Source organism: Macaca thibetana, chromosome 12, assembly GCF_024542745.1.
Source record: "Macaca thibetana thibetana isolate TM-01 chromosome 12, ASM2454274v1, whole genome shotgun sequence".
NCBI lineage: Eukaryota > Metazoa > Chordata > Mammalia > Primates > Cercopithecidae > Macaca > Macaca thibetana.
The window spans coordinates 74,272,558-74,291,641 of NC_065589.1; the positions used below are offsets into that span (position 1 = coordinate 74,272,558).

A 19,084-nucleotide genomic window follows, 5' to 3' on the forward strand; every position below is an offset into this window, starting at 1 on the left:
AAATCAACAGACACCTTTCAAAAGAAGACATACATGTGGCCAAAAAGCATATGAAAAAAAGCTCAATATTGCTGATGGTTAGAGAAATGCAAATAAAAACCATGATGAGGTACCATCTCACGCCCATCAGAATAGCTATTATTAAAAAGTCAACAAGTAACAGATGTTGGCAGAATTTCAGAGAAAAGGGAACACTTACACACTGTTGATGGGAGTGCAAATTAGTTAAACCATTGTGGAAAGCAGTATGGCAATTCCTCAAAGAGCTAGAAGAAGAACTACCATTTAGCCCAGCAATCCCATTACTGGGTATATAACCAGGGGAACATAAATCATTCCACCATAAAGACACATGCATGTGAATGTTCATTGCAGCACTATTCACAATAGCAAAGACATGGAACCAACCAAAATGGCCATCAATGACAGACTGGATAAAGAAAATGTGGTTTGTACACACCATGGAATATAATGCAGCCAGAAAAAAGAATAAGAGCATGTCTTTTGTGTGAACATGGATGGACCTGGATACCATTATCTTTAGCAAACTAACACAGAAACAGAAAACCAAATACCACATCTTCTCACTTACAATTGGAAGCTAAGTGATGACAACTTATGAACACAAGGAAGGAAACAACAGACACTGGGGCCTTCTTGAAGGAGGAGGGTCGGAGGAGGGAGAGGAGCAGAAAAGATAACTATTGGGTACTGGGCTTAATACCTGGGTGATGAAATAATCTGTAAAACAAATCCCTGTGATATGAGTTTACCTATGTAACAAAACTTCACATGTACCCCCGAACCTAAAATACAAGTTAAAAGATTTTTTAAAATAAAATTATTTGTATTTTATACTAAGCATAACTTTTTTAAAAAGGCAAAATAAGGAACAGGGTTTCTTCCCCTTCTCCAAAAACAAACTCAAAAAATTATATTCATTATCTTCACTGAAATATGGACGTACCTTTTTTCGCCCCTCTCTTGCTAAGTTAGAGACTCTAAATGAAAAAGTGCTTTCTCATCTCTGTGGAAAAAGGAAATCACAAAAAACCCCACAGTTTTGCCAGTTAGTGAGTAATCATTCTCTTGGGTAAGGTGGGATGGGGGGAGAACAGAATAAATCTTTAAAGAAACTCCCTCTGTCTTTTCTCCCCTTTTAGAAGTTACTATATATATATATATATATATATATATATATATATATATATATATACACACACACACATATATACTTTTTTTTTTTTTTTTTGAGATGCAGTCTCGCTCTGTCACCCAGGCTGGAGTGCAGTGGTATGATCTCGGCTCACTGCAACCTCCACCCCCGGGTTCAAGCAATTCTCCTGCCTCAGCCTCCTGAGTAGCTGGGATTACAAGTGTGCACCACCATGCCTGGCTAATTTTTGTATTTTTAGTAGAGACGGGGTTTCACCATGGTGGTCAGGCTGGTCTTGAACTCCTGACTTCGTGATCCGCCCGTCTCGGCCTCCCAAAGTGCTAGGATTACAGGCATGAGTCACCGTACCCAGCCTAGAAGTTACTTTTAATATGTTGAGAACATTCTGCTTATCTCTTCTTTCTAAGTTCAGTCTTACCTCTTCAGTGCCTGGTAAGTCTTCCTAACAAGCAGGAAATGGTTTACTTGCCTGAAATTGGCTGTCAGTTGAGTTTTCTTGGGTATGCCTAACAAAATCCGCAAGTGATACCCAAAAGGCTGTTTCCCTGCATGTGGACCAATGCCAAGGAAAACAAGGAACACGACTGCTGCAGTGGCTAACACAGGTCTCCTTGCCTCCAGTCTTTGTGAGTTTTAATTCATTCTGCACACCGTGACCAACTTTCCTTTCTCCAGCTCAATCATCTGTCACTTCTTTATGCTTTCACTAATAAACAGAAGGTGAATGCTTGACCCAACCTTTGTTCTTCTATCTCTCATCGTTCTCATACCTGCTGCCTCCTCTCTTCCCCATCCCCAAACACAACTCTTCCCACATTCCAGACTTACCACTCTCTATTCTTCCCCTTCACCTCCTTTCTTCATCTTCCTGAGCGGAAGCTTCCTTCATCCTCACTGTCACATGCTCAGTTCAGACTTCCCTGAGCACCCTATCTGAAATCCTCCCTCCCCTTCTGTAATCCTAGACATCTGTTTTCATCATCACTATACTACTTATCATGTGCTGCCTGATGTCATTTTAAAATACTTGCAAGCAAGTCATATCTTCTATTAGCCTGTAAGCTGTTTAAGGATAAAGAATATGTGACCTTTCCACAGAAAGATTTTTATGCTATATCAGTTCTTCACAAAATGGCATTTCCCTCTGGATGTACTAGTGAATGCCTTCTCAGAGTTCAGGAGACACCAGTAGGGAACCGGCATGGTATGATAGGCTGAATAATGGCACCCAAAGAGATCCACATCTTAAATCCTGGAACTTGTGAATGTCACCTTATATGGCAAAAGAAACTGCAGATGTGATTATGGACCTCGAGATGAAGAAATTATCCTGGTGTATAGAAAGGAGACAGAGGGAGGTTTGACTACAAAAGAGAAGGCGATCTGATGACAGAAGCAGAGATTATAGTGATGGATTTTGAAGATGGAAGAAGCTGCCATGAGCCAAGGAATACAGGCAGCCACTGTGAGCCAAAAAAGGCAAGGCAAGGAATTCCCCCTCCTGAGGGAGATGACAATAATGATCAACTGGTATCAAGACCTAAACTCTATTTTTAGTTTCTACACTCCCATCTAAAGGGCTACAGTAGTTATAATAAATGATGCATAGAATGGTGCATTTTTGGTGGTAGCATTCATTAATCAGAATCTTGCTAGTCTTTGACAAAACATCATGCTATCAATACTTCTTGCACTACATAGAAATCAACTAGAGGAGTCCATTCTCTAAAGTCAAACAACTGGCTAATAAGAAAAGGTAAGTGGTGAATCATTTCCTGCCTAGCCCCACCCAACAACAACAGAAAATATTATAAATTAGGTCTATAGGGCCTCACTCAAGTTGTATCCCATAGCATTTGGTAATTTTGTTTTTACAGTTTTTTAAATAATTCACATGAAATCAAACTAGCAAAGTATCACTTATTCAATTTCTTTACAGCTTCAAGTACTAGCTTAAGTAAAAATTGAGGTGAGGATGGAAGGGGCTGTGATTAGGAACAAAGTAAACAGAGCTAGTTCTTGCTTCATGCTTCTGATAGCAGTGATGCGTGCACATACACACACGTGGGCAGAACAATGCGGTATAGATACTACCTCTGCCCATTCGGATCAAATAGCTAGTGCCAAAATATAACTCTTCTGCCAATACTGAACAACATGCATCCTATTAAGAAACTATGTTATGATACCACATCATTTACTCTTAACCCCCTAATCAAGGGTCTGCTACGGAGAAGAACATTCATCCACAAAAGAGATCCTGACAATTCACAACAAGGCTATTAGTTGTGGAAACAGAGTATGTTTACTTATGCTGTGGTTACTAAGTGTCCTCAGTATGCAAGTCATTATAGGCACAATTCCTAGAATATTATCAATTAGTGCTCCTAAGCAATATGGGCCTTTCCTGTACTCTGGAAAGAGAGGGCAAGTGAAATGCTAAAATGGTTATATTCCATTCTGCAACTTTCATTAGACTACCAGGAAACCTTGTACTGTGCCAGGGAGAGGCAAGAATACCTGATCTTCCATTTTGAGGACCCAAGAGTCAGTTTGATGCTCCCTGATTACTCTGTTAAAACTGTAGTAATGGAGACATCATGAAGCATCCTTCAGTCACTTCTTAGTGGTGGGACCCTGGCTATCAGCCACCACAGCGTCACTAACCAGATCACACATGCATGTGTGTGTGTACACACACACTCTCCTTTAAACATAAGACAAAACTACTGGAAAACTGCCAACCGACCAACTATTCAGAACTAACATTCTAAGGGTAGATCTTTTTTGTGTTTTTGAGACAGGGTCTCATTCTGTCTCCCAGGCTGGAGTGTAGTGGCACGATTAGTGCTCACTGCTGCCTCAATCTCCTGGGCTCAACAGACCTGCTCGCCTCAGCCACAATGCCTGGCTAATTTTTATATTTTTTTGTAGAGACGGGGTTTTGTCACATTGCCCAGGTTGGTCTCGAATTCCTGGGCTCATGTGATATGCCTACCTTGGCCTCCCAAAGTCCTGGGATTATAGGTGTGTGCCACTGCCCTGGCCTACGGTTGATCATTTTTACTGCTAATTCCACATACATTACTAATGGGAAATAGGGTAACAAGAGTTAATGAGAATTCTCACCTAATTACTACAGCATACTTCATTTTAGTCATTAAAGTTCTTTTCCCCAAAAAATTTTTAACAAAATTATTACAAAATAGCAAAGTGGCATTTTTAAAAAATTTTGTTACTCAAGTTTCTATGAACCATCTACCTGGCTGGATATCAAGCGCTATAGGAGATTCATGTGGGGTATGAGGCCCTGCTGCGAGCAGCTTACAAAACTGGATGGAAATAAATTTGAGATGAAAGCACTCAGACATGATACTTCAAACTTAAGTACTGAATGATATTGTATAATAATGATAATTCCTATTTACGAATTTATGAATGAACACCTCTTGTGGCTCAGGGATGAAACAAGATGCTTTACATATATGCAATACAACCTTCCAACCTATACGCTAGAGCTTTAAAGGGCTTAACATTATAGGTGTTCAATGGTGAGGGGATCCACAAAGAACCTGGGCTGGTAGGTTTTAGGTAAAGGTGAGGATGGTCATTCTATGTACATAAGCAAACCCTGAGGAAGCCATGCATCCATTTGCCTGGGACTGGAATGTGTGGGGCAGTGGAAAGTCTAAAGACTAGGTGACAGTTTTATGCTTCATTTGCCTTTGTCAAAGTTGCTAATGTACAGAGGAAAAGCTGGAGACTTTGTTCAGTGCAGTTTCTATGGGAAGCCAGGGAAGAAATCTCAAGAACAAATCAGTTAAACTGATTACAATGAAAGACGTGTCTAAAAGAAAATGACATTTCCAGCACAGTAATACTCATCTGGTATTTGAAAGCAAGGCAAATGGTGCAGAGAAGGGTGAAATGGGGCGGCTGGGGAAGGACAAGTGGTCTGAGCAAGCATGTCGCCTGTGAAAGCGTTAAATGGTAATGAAGGAATAGTGACATCAACATCTGGTGGTTAAGCTCTTCCGGCCAGGATTAAGGATGTAATTTTACAGCAATCTATGCCTGGATTGGGCCGAGGGATGGAGGAAAGCTCTGAAATGACTCTCCACCGTCATCTTTAGTTTCCAACTCCCCTCAGTCACCACTCTGGGTATATGGAGGACGATGGGAAGAGAATACAGAGGAGACATGGGTTAGTGGTAGAGAATGAGTTAATAAGATGAGAGACTATAGATTAAGGTCAGGGAGAAGGAAAGTGAGGAAGCCCTTTCCACACAAACACCAGGTATCTTTTACAATGAGGACAAGCAGGAAAACTAAGCCTTCTTTGGCTAAAAAGTCCCATCTCCTTAATGCAACATTCCACTTATCAAAAAGCCTCATATTGTATAAGTATTTTTAGACAAAGCTTAACTTCTCTGCTAGATTACAAAATCCCTGAAGGCAGGAGCCATACCTTCCTGCATCTGACACCATGCCTTGTGCATAGATGCTTAATAAATGTCAGCTAAATTGAATTAGGCTCCCATGTTACTGATGACACCAGGGAAAAGAAGAGTAATAATAGCCTTGGCACTACAAGGTGAGTGTCTCAGACCGTTTCATCCATGGTGCCCACAATCACTGCTGTCATAGGATGGGTGCTCAACAGATACTTAAAGAAAGAATGAACAAATGAACAGAGATCAGTATCTCCCACCAGTATGAACAGAAGCTCTTTGAAAGTAGCCATGAATGGAACACCCTTTAAATCCCAGCTTCTTCTACTTGAATGCTTTATGCCCACATTTCCACTCAGCAACATGCAGGGACTGCTTTGTCCGGCAGCTGTAGGATTAACAGAAGCTATTAAGTTGTCAAGGTAAAGTACACGGTCCTAAGGGCACAGAAACTTGATGCATGTCTAGATATGTAAATACTGACATCACTATCCATATCGAGAACATTGCCAGCACTCACTCTAGCAGGTGCTCTTGGGCCCCCCTACCCCCACTCAGGTAAAACCACCTCTATCAATATAGATTAATTTCTATCAGGGAAAAAGTTATTTTATCCTTTTCACTCTTCACTTCCTTGTGGAAGCCTACATTTCTTGGGCACAAAATGGTCATCTTCTCTGTGCTTTGGGAATAGTCATCCCAAGATGTCTAGTATCACCAGATTTTTGATTAATAAATCCTAAGCAATGACAGCAATGGCCCCTGTCAGGCAGGCCTATTCTCAGTGCATTAATAAATGAGAAGAGAGGCAAACATAAACAAAAGAAAGCACAAACACTAAGCCATTTGTCCCACCTGACAGCAGACCCCGTACCAGATACTCCCTGAACTAGAGTTCCCCTGGAACCACACACAGAGCTATAATCAGAGCATGAGCTGGTCCGATCGGAATTCCTGCTGCTCTGCTCCACATCAAGTACTTGTCCTAAGCAACCCACCCCCGTCCCAAACACACCCAGACAAGATGAGGCCCTTCCCTGCTGAGAAAGAACATCGGTTTCACAAGCAGAAGAACATCTCATTACTTCCCCCAGAAAGCTGTTCTTAAGCAAAGAACATCTGGTTTGTTTCATTATTGTTGTTGATGAGGAAAATGTTCTATTATGGTGATCATTGTATGTGAACGCCATTAGCTCTCAGATTTTATAAAAAACACACTTGAGTAATGCTTTCCTTGCTGAATTCAGTAAATGATTTTTCTTTCTTTTAGCTAATGCAGAGTGAATGTGCCAGTACAGATTTTGATACATGGATCGATACTTCATATCAAATTACCTGAATCTTCTGGGAGTTACTAGTTTTCTATTTCCCATGGTAGAAACAGGAGATGAATACTAATGCAATTCCCTTCTCAGGCACTGCCTCCGGCCAAAGGAAGCCTGTAAAGCTAGTTTTGTCATAGCATATAAATTAGACCAATGTTTTCCATAGTCAAGTTCAACTCTAAACTTTTGAGTAGAAGTCTATGCCTTTAGGGGACTGTCTAATAATGAAAATCATATTTAAGTGAGTGTTGGTAGACTTTGACATGTGCTCTTTTTTTTTATTTCTAAAGTTTCTACAAAGTTGCTATGTTATCAAGTGAGCTGAAATAATAAGATGTATGGTTTTAAAAAACACCAAATCCAGAAACTCTTGTATAATTCCAGAAGAGCAAGTACTCAGAAGGCAGCAGCCACCATTTGCTCTTGGAGTTCAAGGAATCCCCAAAACCTCCCCCAAAAATCTATATTTCAGCTGTATTAAGTTCTAAAGTCTGTATATCTCACAGCCTGAAGAAAGCTGCCAGTCTGAAACGCCATCATATCAAGACACAGCCTGAACACAATGCAGAGACAACGCGAAGAAAGGCTTCTCAACGCTCTTTACAGAAGATTTTATAAAACCAAAATCAAAGTACTGCATACCATTAAACAAGAAGCTATAAGCTATAATCTCAGTGCTGATGAAATACCTTTATCATCTGAAAAAGTTTTTAATTTATCCTAGGCAGTGGACAATTTCGGGAAAGTATATTTCCCGAAACGTCAAAATACGAAGTTGGTCAAACTAGCTTTTAAAAAAATCCCTGAAGTGAATTTTTGTTTATATATTTTAGTTGATATATAGTAGTTGTACTTATTTTGGGGGTAATGTGTGGTTTTTGTTTTTTTTCTTTTGGATACCTGTATGCAATGTGTAATGTTCAAATCGGGGTACCTGGGATATTCATCACCTCAAACATTTTTCTTAGTCCCACCAGTTTCTTAATATGAATAGTATATAGATGGTCTGCTAGTTACATTGTAGAAAATAAATTCATAACATAGAAGGAGAGAAAAAATTGTTCTGTGGAATGATATCAACTTGTGTAAAAAGGAATTTCTATACCCAGTCTGAAAATTAGGAGATGACTTCTGATGAGATCCAAACTAGCAAGAATGCAGCAACCGCAGATTCTCAGCTTTGCTAGTATGAGTTCAGCTGAAAGTAGTAGATAAATAAAGCAAAACAATGAGAACTAGGCAAACACAAACAGCTGAATTTTTTTTTTTGTTTTGGACCAAACATCTCTATTTCTTCGCCATTTAAATGGAATTCAACTTTTAATTTTTATTTCCTCCTCTTTAAAATTCACAACCTCATATTCTTTTATGACCCAGGTATACCTAATCCTACGCATAGTCTCTTCCATTCCAATTCCTACATTTCAGAGTTAATTTTATTTAATAGAAAATAAAGTATTAAAGATATATTGAAAAAAACCCTCCAAATTTCTACCTCTAAAAGGAGTCTTCATTTTTACCTACTGTTGTGATTTATCCACTACATGACTGCCACAGTAAAACATATACATGAGATAGTTACTTTCATGTAACATTCTACTACACATTTTAAGAATAGTTTCTTTATAGTTTTTCTTAAAAAGATTGCATGCGCAGTGGCTCAAGCCTGTAATCCCAGCACTTTGGGAGGCCGAGGCGGGCGGATCACGAGGTCAGGAGATGGAGACCATCCTGGCTAACACGGTGAAAGCCCGTCTCTACTAAAAAAATACAAAAAAAAAACTAGCCGGGCGAGGTGGCAGGCGCCTGTAGTCCCAGCTACTTGGGAGGCTGAGGCAGGAGAATGGCGTAAACCTGGGAGGCAGAGCCTGCAGTGAGCCGAGATCTGGCCACCGCACTCCAGCCTGGGCGACAGAGCGAGACTCCGTCTCAAAAAAAAAAAAAAAAAAAAGATTGCATGCCATTTTGTCACTTTGATAATTTAATTAAAATATTCTTCTAATATGAGACATTAAGCTCAGCTTTAGATTTGCTATTTTATATATGTGTATATATTCATATACATTTAGTGAATATCCATCACCTCCACGTTATCCCAAGTTGTAATAAGCAACTTCCCACATTCACACATCCATATTTTGTATTCCTGTGTAATTTTTTCTCTCTTTTTTTTTTCAGATGGAGTCTCACTCTGTTGCCCCAGGCTGGAGTGCAGTGGCACGATCTCAGCTCACTGCAACCTCCACCTACTGGGCTCAAGCAATTCTCCTGCCTCAGCCTCCTAAGTAGCTGGGACTACAGGCATGTGCCACCACACCGGGCTAATTTTTTTTTTTTTGTATTTTTAGTAGAGACAGGGTTTCACCATGTTGGCCAGGCTGGTCTTGAACTCCTGACCTTGTGATCTACCTGTCTCAGCCTCCCAAAGTGCTGGGATTACAGGCGTGAGCCACCGTGCCCGGCAATTTTTTCTTAAGGATAAGTTAATCGGAGTTGGATTGCCAGGTCAAAATATGGGAAGATATTTAAGATTATTATGCACCATCATGCCACCTTCAAGGAGGTGGAACCTGCTCACCATACTTGACAGCAACTTCAAATTCTTTACTCAATTATGGGATATGAGCTGAAAGCTGTTAGTCAGGATAGTCTACATTACTGATTTTAGAGATGAAGCAATTAAATCCAAGAGAGATTAAGAGGCTTGCGTAAAGGTCATAAAGCTGATTAATGGCAGAATTCAATAACAAACCCAGGCGTTCTGACTGCCTCTGCAGGGCCTCACAGTCACATTATCCTTGGTTTCTCACTGGCCTTGGAATGCCCTCCTCAGACAGAATGCCAGCCACAAGCCAACACAGAAGGAAAATGAGGTAGGGTAAATGAAAGGGATGAGGAGAATCAGAACATATGCAAGAGGGTAGATGTAGGTAGAAGAGGGAAAGGAAAATGCAACAAGCAGCAAACGGCACTGAAGAATTTCCTTTGGTTATTCAAGATTGTTTTTGTTGCAGATGTTTACCTATTTGCAAGCATCAAAGCATAGCCAGGACAACGGGTCTTACCAAGTAGGAGGCAGCAACAGTACAGTGTTTTTCAGGTGAAGGGATGACAATGGACTTACACAAATAATTCCCAGCAGAGACCACCTCTCTTTTCCCATCTTACAGATGAGAGAAACGAGGTTTCGGAGAGCAAAGGTTCCATTAAATATAATGAGCAGGGTCAAGACTGAAATCTCAATCTTGACTTCCAATTTATCATTCTATACTGATGTGACTTTTAGCTTTCATTAGTAAGGTAAATTTACTAAAAAAAGTTAAACGGCTAGCTTTTTAAAACTTATCTAAGTTGTTGTTGTTATTGTTTTTAACCTAGACAGTCTAAAGACAGCAAAACAGGCTTCCGGTTTGGCTTCAGGCGAGTCAATTCATCTTTCTGAAATTGGTTTTTGTTTTCTGAAATGGGAAACTTGGGATAGGTGATCTTTAGGGTCCCTTCCCAATGTTAGTATTATATATCATGTGCACTTCTTATAGAAGTATTTTATGGGGGTCATTTTCATTAAAACCAAATTTTTTTTTTTTTTTTTTTTTTTGAGACAGAGTCTGGCTCTGTCGCCCAGGCTGGAGTGCGGTGGCCGGATCTCAGCTCACTGCAAGCTCCGCCTCCCGGGTTCACGCCATTCTCCTGCCTCAGCCTCCCGAGTAGCTGGGACCACAGGCGCCCGCCACTTCGCCCGGCTAGTTTTTTGTATTTTTTAGTAGAGACAGAGTTTCACCGTGTTAGCCAGGATGGTCTCGATCTCCTGACCTCGTGATCCGCCCGTCTCGGCCTCCCAAAGTGCTGGGATTACAGGCTTGAGCCACCGCGCCCGGCCTAAAACCAAATTTAAAGCCTCCTTAAACAGCAACATAGTCCAAGCAATTTTAAGATTTTTTAAATGACACAAAGAACAAAATCTTAAACGGACTCATATTCTAATGGCTAGACAAATTCTATTTTCAGTCTCAAAATAGGCAAAACAATTACAATCTTGTTTCCATGTCAGAAAGATTCCAAACTAAGCAATAAGCAAAAGAGAACATCTCAAAATATGAAACCAGGGGAACACTTCGTGGCTTTGTGTGTTGAATTCGAGAACACCGCATGAACAATGAAAGGCTGCACCTTAGTTCAGGTTGGATTCAGAAAGTCTAAGGGAGTGGGCAAAGGACTCAGTCTGACGGGGCACTCTCAACCGCAAGTTTTCACTCAGCAGTTAGTCGTGAAGTCAATGTAACGGGGGCAACCTTCATGTTTTAAAAATGTAATAAAGTAAGTTATAATAAGATTTATCAGAGTACATTTCAGAATGCAGCAATATGAGACAATTGGGCTAGTTATTGAGATACTGCTGCCGGTCTCAGAGCGGAGACTGTGCAAGCCACACTTCTATTGGCTTTAAGGAGTTGGTGCCTCGCCAAGTTTAGCTTCTTAGAAGCACTTGAGGAAGGCTGGAAGGCTGCAAGAGGAAGATGGGACTTGCTCCTTTCTGTTTTGCTTCTAGTTCTTGTCATCACATGCGTCCCCTGCCTCTCCACCCACTCAGAAGTGTGTCTTCACTCCAGCAGTGGCAGTTCATTCTAGTGGCAGCAGCTGGTTCCAGTTTGTAGTTTTTCCATATTCCCAGAGTCAAGCCCATCCTGTTCCCTCAGGGACACCAGCTGGTCAGTGTCCCCTTGTCAGAAGTCTTCTCTGGCTCCATGGCTCTTCCTTTGAGCCTCTATGTTCTGGAATCCCCTTGTCCTCACAATGGCAGTGCATTCCTGCTATTACTACCTTCACTATATCTCAATGCGGCGCTAATGGGTGAGGGCCAGTCCTTGAAATGTCTGTTACAGGTCCACAACAACATAAGGAGCTTACACCAGAGGTAAATTAACTAGATCACTAAGCACACTGTTTTCAGCTAACTTTTCTTCATTGAGAGACTTTTTCAAAAATCAGGAGGAGCTGCTTTACATTCAGGTGCAAGCTTCTTATCTCACTGCAGACTGGCAGTAAACAGCAGACCAATTTACTTTGAGTAACACAGTCTTGATGGTTCCCTCTGGTTAATGATTCTTTATGTTAATGATTCTTTATATTACAGTCACTCCTAAAATTAACTTCTGTGGTTTCTATCTCCAATGGACCCCTGACTGATATTGAAATTAGACTTAGGTATATCTTGAGTAACTTTTCTTTTACATACATGCATGTGTGCAAAATGAATAGTGTACAAAATGTACCACATGGGTTGGGCGCAGTGGCTCACACCTATAATCCCAGCACTTTGGGAGGCTGAGGCAGGTGGATCACCTGAGGTCAGGAGTTCGAGACCAGCCTGGCCAACATGGGGAAACCCCATCTCTACTAAAAATACAAAAATTAGCCTGTCATGGTGGCACACACATGTAATTCCAGCTACTTGGGAGGTTGAGGCACAAGAATCGCTTGAACCCACGAAGGGGAGGTTGCAGTGGGCCAAGATCGCATCACTGCACTCCAGCCTGGGCAGCAGAGTGAGACTCCATCTCAAACAAACAAACAAACAAAAAAAACTCCACATGGTCAGACATGTAGTTTATAAGAAAAAATAGAACCTAGGAAAATGTGTTAATTTGTATGTGTACATTGTCTGCTAGGACTTCAGAACACCTTAAGTATTTCTAGGTCTTCCTTAACAAAAGTATTTGACTTTGCCAGTTATAATTATGAGCAGACTCTCTTATATACAGCAATTATAGACGCAGACTATATTAAGTCAGGCTTACTTTCAACTGCTTAAGTATTTCCTACCAACACAGCAGTAACTTTACTGAATAGTTCACTAACATGTCTGTAAGGTTGTTCTGTAGTATCTACTTCCCTACTTTTTAGGGTAGAATGGGTGCTTACTAAACCACCGTAGAAAATGAGACACAACAGGCTCATCTGACCTAAAGACAGAAGAAAATCGATCAGTGCAAGCTATCAGGGATTTTTCTAACAGCACATGTAATAATTCACATTTTTGATTCTAGAAGTAAGTAGCCTCTCACCTCTTAAAATGGATCCACTATGCTGGTATTATGAGAATTTTCCTACTGTACTTTTTGGAAGAATCTGAACACAAAGACAAATTTATGCTGTATGGATAGAACTATGTGCTTATTTTCTAAAATTTAAGGCATTATACAAATTTGAATTACCGTGTTTTGATTATTTCTGATGCTGCATCCCTAATTTTTTTCTCTCAGTTTAGATGGGCAAATATATTGTCCATTCCAAGAAAATTAATACAAATATTTTTAAAACGTGCATTAAAAGAAGTATTTAAAGTTCTATAAATAAGCAAAAATGATTCGGCTAGGTCAAGTCTGCTACCCAAAGAAGGAAGTCACTTGGAAATCATGCTGAGGTCAGGGCGGTTAGGGCGGGCTCACCAACCGGAGAGAGCTCTGGAATAAGAAGGAGGAGCATGTGTTTCTTGTCAGGTTCAGCCTTTAATAAACTGTGTGACCTTCCGAATGCTACCTACCCTCTTCTGGATTTCTGCTTCCTCAGCTGTGAAATGAGAGGGTTGGACAAGATGGCTTATGAAGTCCTCCAAAGCTATTTCAGTCAGATGAATTCTATGTATGCATTTCTACTTCACATTATGATTAAGACTAAACCACACAGCTCATCAAAAATTGAGTGCTGCTTGGATGGAATTAAAGAAAGAAATTCCCACACAAATTAATTCAACAAGAAGAACAATGTCTAGTTCTTTCCCTTCCTTTTTACTTTAAAAAAAAAAAAAAAAAAAAAAAAAAAAAAAAAAAAGCATTTGTTATAACCAGAGGCAGTTGAAAGGAAATTGGCATAAAACTGATCTAGTTTAAGAAAAAATAATTTCCAAGGTAACAATCTACTGACAGTTCCTCTTACTGCCTTGTGCAGACTCACTGAGGACTGGTGGATAAAAATTATTCTCATTCCATTCTGTTTGTTTAGGGACAGAGTGAACCAGAGCGAAGTGTCAAAGTGTTTCCTGTTCTGATGACAGATAACCACATTGCCATATGAGAGCTAAAGAGGCTATATCCAGCAGGCCTAAAAGTAAAGGGCAAAAACGTGCTCATACTCTCTTTCCTTTCTCACCAACAAAGCCCCTCACCAACAGAACCAGGCATGAATTCTGAACCTTGACCTTAGTTAACAACTTGACCTTCCCATGAAGCACACCTCCTCCACATCAGCTGAAATTCCATCCAAAGCCATTTCCTCTTCCAAGGTAGTAAAGTTATAAGCACAAAAGCTCTACAGCCATTCTATTTTTTCTAGATAAGTAAATCTGAAAACTAGAACAGAATTCCAAAATAAGCCGTTTAAACCATGTTAATTTACTCCAGTTGAGAATTTCTTCATACACAGAAACCCCACAGAGTAAAACTCATCCTTTTAAATAAATTCAAATGGCCTCTGGGCCATATGGTCTTATTAAGTGAAAATAAGTGCAATTACCAAAGGAGAAGACTACAAGTAAAAAACAATCCTCTAAAAAAATATGATAATGGGAAACAACCACTATTTATAATAGAATTCACCGCAGGCAGACAATATTTGATAACCCAGATTTTAAAATCTTTTTTTTAAATGTATTTAAAATTTCCATGTCAATATTTACAAGATTAATAAGGCATGACATTTGGTGCATTCCCAATTTTAACAAAAATTCTGTAATAAATAAAGATAACACTGATATCACTTTGGAGGCTAATACTATAGAGAACTTTTAAAAATAATTCCCCACGTTATGCCAAACCACTATTGTTAACATGTGTACGACTATGAGAAGATAGGTCTTCACAGGGTTTTATTTAACGAGTCTAACCCAATAGTAGTTCCAGTAAGAATTGAAATAACCTGGAAAAAGACTATAGCAGCCACAAGGCATTACTTTCACAGATTTCGGTCCCTCAGTTCATGCAGGATTATAGTAAAATCAATAGCAGGGGAAACAATCTATGAAAGAAATGAAATTTTTCACCAGCAGTTAGTGCTGCCCTGTTAGTAACTATGCGAGCGAGAGAGAGAGAGAGAGAGAGAGAGAGAGAGATTATATATTATAATATATCATATAATATATATTATATCATATAATTATGATATATCATAATATATAATTATAATTATATTATATATTATAACATTTATACTATATCATATAATTATATAATATAATATTATTATATAGTATATATTACAATATATACTATATAATAATTATATATTATATAAAATTATATATATTATAATACATACTATATAATAATTATATAGTATATATAACGTACATACTATATTATATATAGTTATTTCTACTGGTGAAGAGTACAGTGGTAATACTTGCTGCAACAATTCATGTTTTCAAATTGTGTGATGTAGAAACTCTAACTTCTTTCAAAACATCAGATGGATTTTATAAGCTTCCTAATGCCTGAAAAGTAATGAATAACGCACTGGAGTGAATATGGGACCTAGCAACATCCAAAATATTTTTGTAAGTCAAATGAAAATGCACAAATAATTCTTAGGAAACCTGTTATGATGATCTAAAATATTATTACAGTCATATGTTAAAAAAAACTGAGATACAGACATACACTTATATAAGAATTATGTAAAATATTTTGAGAGATCCTACCTTTTTCAGGAATCTCACTCCGTAGGTAAATACATAAAGGTAAAATGAAAATCTCCACCTGTAGAAGGTTAAAAAAAATTCTGTGACATTCAGTTTATATATTCGCAGCATATACTGAAACATGTAAAGGAGGGGAAAAAGTTCATTAAATTAAATTTGTCCCCCTCCCTCAACTAGGAATTAAACTTAATGAGCAATTTCAGTGCTAGCTGAAGCCATACACTGGTATACATGGCTTACAGAAAATATTTTGAGTATTATATTGATAACTTAATTTTTTCATTGTTAACTGCAATATTTGCCCAATTGCTCATCTTCTCATTCTCCAACATGTGAACTTCTTCTTGTTTATCACTCATGAAGGGATATGATTCAATAACATGAAGGTATAATATCTGAATCAGACAAATAATTCAAAACCAACAACTTGAGTTAAATGAAGTTCATATTTGTTTTAAAAGACTGAATATTTTAAAATTAGGTAAGAATTTCACTTTGTCTTTTAACAACTATATTAACATCTTTTTGGATGTTGCTAAAGGAAGGCATATAGAATCTAAAAAAATCAAATTACAACTATAAATGACAATCTTATACCATGCCAAACTTACGGTCTAGTTACGACTTTCACTTTTAATGAAGAAAAATTTTTAAGTTTTCTTTTGATTTTAAATGATGGAAATGTTTTAAGTCTTTTAAAATATAAGATATATACGTGTGTGTGTGTGTGTGTGTGTGTGTGTATACTTATTACAAAAAAACTCTTACTCTAGTACTAAATTCCCAATTTTATTTCTTGTACTTCTGAGTATGCCTTTAAAAGCTGGCTGGATGTCACTAAATGGCATTCCTGATGTCATTTAAAAAAGTTATCTTGTGAGTGAAGACAATTAACTTATTGTAGTATGAAAGTCAAGAACTTAATTTTAACTCCATCTCCATTAACAATCTCTCAGTGGTTGTGGGTGAGAGTGATAACAAGTTTCTGTTGGTTGTACAAATTCTAGATCAAAAATTAAAACCAGCGATGTCTTCACGGGTGTGTGACTTAGGCAGTCACATAAGACTTCATGCTTGATTTAATGATTTGGTGTTACCATCTTGAAATTCTTAACAGTTGTTGAACAAGGGACCCAGCATCTTATTTCGCATTGGATTCTGCAAATTATGTACCCAGTTCTGGTCAAGACAGACTCAACTAATTTTGGGCAAATCTGTTAATATCCTTTGATCTCAGTTCCATCTCTATAATGGGAGAGTGGGTTTGTGCTATAAGGATGCCTTAAGGATTTGGTAGCACAAGTATTATCTCTACTTCTCTCTCGTCCCTCCCAATCCTTCTTGTATGGAACTAGCCTACTTCACACATTTGCCTTGTCTGTCCCCTGGAGGCAAATTAATTTGCAACTCTGAGATTAAATTATTTATAACAGCTGTTTCAAGTCTAAGACCCTTGTTAGTAGGTAGTGATCAGGCAGTTTTTATGTATAAAAAAGTTTTACAGAAGTCATTGGAATTCCTACCATCACTTATGTATCTACATTTTATTTCATCACTAAAATGACCCAGTTTTCATAACACATAGATTCTATTATAGGAGTACTGATGCCTCCATCATTTGAATAGCAACTTGTGATGAATATTTACAAGGCAGAGTTTATTTCCACAAAATATCTGCAGAAAGCAAAATTTCCAAGCATCTTGCAACTTGAAAAAGTACTTCTTTAAGTTGTAGAGTTTCATATGTTATAGTTTTAAATGCTAGCTACCAGTCCCTGATATAGTCCCTCCCACGCTTCTACTAAGATACCTGTAAAAGAGATAAATAACAAACGTCATGCAACCATGAAAAGGAAGATATGACCTTCAACCTACTGCTAGAAGCAGTGAAGAATTCTTATAACAGAAAAAGAATGAAATTAGATGTAAAAAATGTGATTAGCAGTGAAAAGTCACAAGCCGTGAAGGAAGCAGGGAAATCTTCATCTGCATATCACCCTGTCTCCACTTTCTGCCATCTTGCATAGAAATGCAAAAATCTGTGTCAGTCGGAAACGTTGCCCTTTGCCACAAATGATTGTGTACATTTCTTGAGGCAGCAAGAGAATCCCCCACCCCATATGTTAGTGATGGCTACTTTCAAAAGCCAACTGGAAGAAGGAGATGCACTGTGAAACCTGGCAGTTTCAGCGACAGAAAGGCAGATTTAGGGACAAGATGACCTATGAAGGTATTGCATTCTGGAAGTTGGCGTCCTTACATAATCCATATATAAAGCAACAAAGAACAAGGCATTGGAGATAGCTGCTTTATATGAAACTTTCACTGAAAATGGGTCCGACTCTATAGACATCAACCTGCTACAAGGTCAGAGATCTAAAAGAAGACTTTGACTAACAAAACAGGAGGAGAGAGAGTGGGGCTGAGAGCAATCCACACATCCCCTCTGTTAGCAGGTCTAGATGAATATCTCTAAATTTGGGAATGAAAATAACAGCTTGATATCAGCATAGTTCTACTAAGTAGTAATAAATGTGGAAAGAAAAGGGCATGTTAAAGATTCAAAGGAAGAACAGTCTCCTAAAAATGACTTCCTAGAGGAATCATTAGTAATTTTTAGGAAAGTTTTAGGCATTGCCAATATAACACAAGATACGATCCCTTGAAACAAAATAGAAAGTTGTAAGTCAATAAAAGACTGCTGGGTAAGTTATAGGTGGAATAAAGAAGCATTGCACAGAGTCTGAAAAATGAAGTGCAGCATTATTATCCACTGGAGGGGAGGAACGTAGATACATATGGTATAAAATTAAGTCATTTACATAGAGGGTAAATATCCCCGTAAGGTCAGAGAAAAGAACCAAAGATGAAAAAAGATCCTAGATCTGGAAGACTAGAAAATAAATCTAATTACAATTGTTTCTGAGGAAATACAAGAACTGAAATGGAAGTAATACTCAAAGGCAAAAAGACTAAAAAAATGTGAACTGAAAAAAAAGACAGACAAGTAAATTGCATTCCAAACAATATCAATTCAAAGCAATTTCTGACAAAAATGTTGAATCCTAGGTTTAAAATAAAAAAAAAAAAAGTTCTTCAGTGTTCAAGCATAAAAACAACAAGTCGACACACATAAATCAAAGGAAAACAAATCACCATCAAAGGAACAAATATCCAGTTGGTCTTACAACTCTGCTGTATTATTAAGTGCCAAAAGAAAGGGGAGACTCAGTCAAAGAAAGCTATTGCCAGGCAAACTGCCTCTCATTTGCAGAGGAATATATGAAAAGTATTCTCATATATTCAGAGGCTCTGAAAATACATTATTCATTAACCTTTATGAAAAAATTACTTCAGCCTATTCTGACCCAGCAATATACAAATAAAAAATAAGATTTCAAAAAGTAGAATTCCAGCATGAAAAGACTATGGTTAG

General features: G+C 38.3%; 1 protein-coding gene across 2 annotated transcripts in view; it reads right to left on the reverse strand.

Moving 5' to 3' along the window:
• The window catches only part of CERS6 (ceramide synthase 6), a 311,686-nt gene that overhangs the window by 123,636 nt on the left and 168,966 nt on the right, over nt 1-19,084 (reverse strand). For both annotated transcript variants that reach the window (XM_050750462.1, XM_050750461.1), the window contains exon 4: nt 15,649-15,706. In XM_050750462.1, the coding sequence (XP_050606419.1) occupies nt 15,649-15,706 (58 nt within the window). The remainder of the gene's footprint in view (nt 1-15,648; nt 15,707-19,084) is intronic.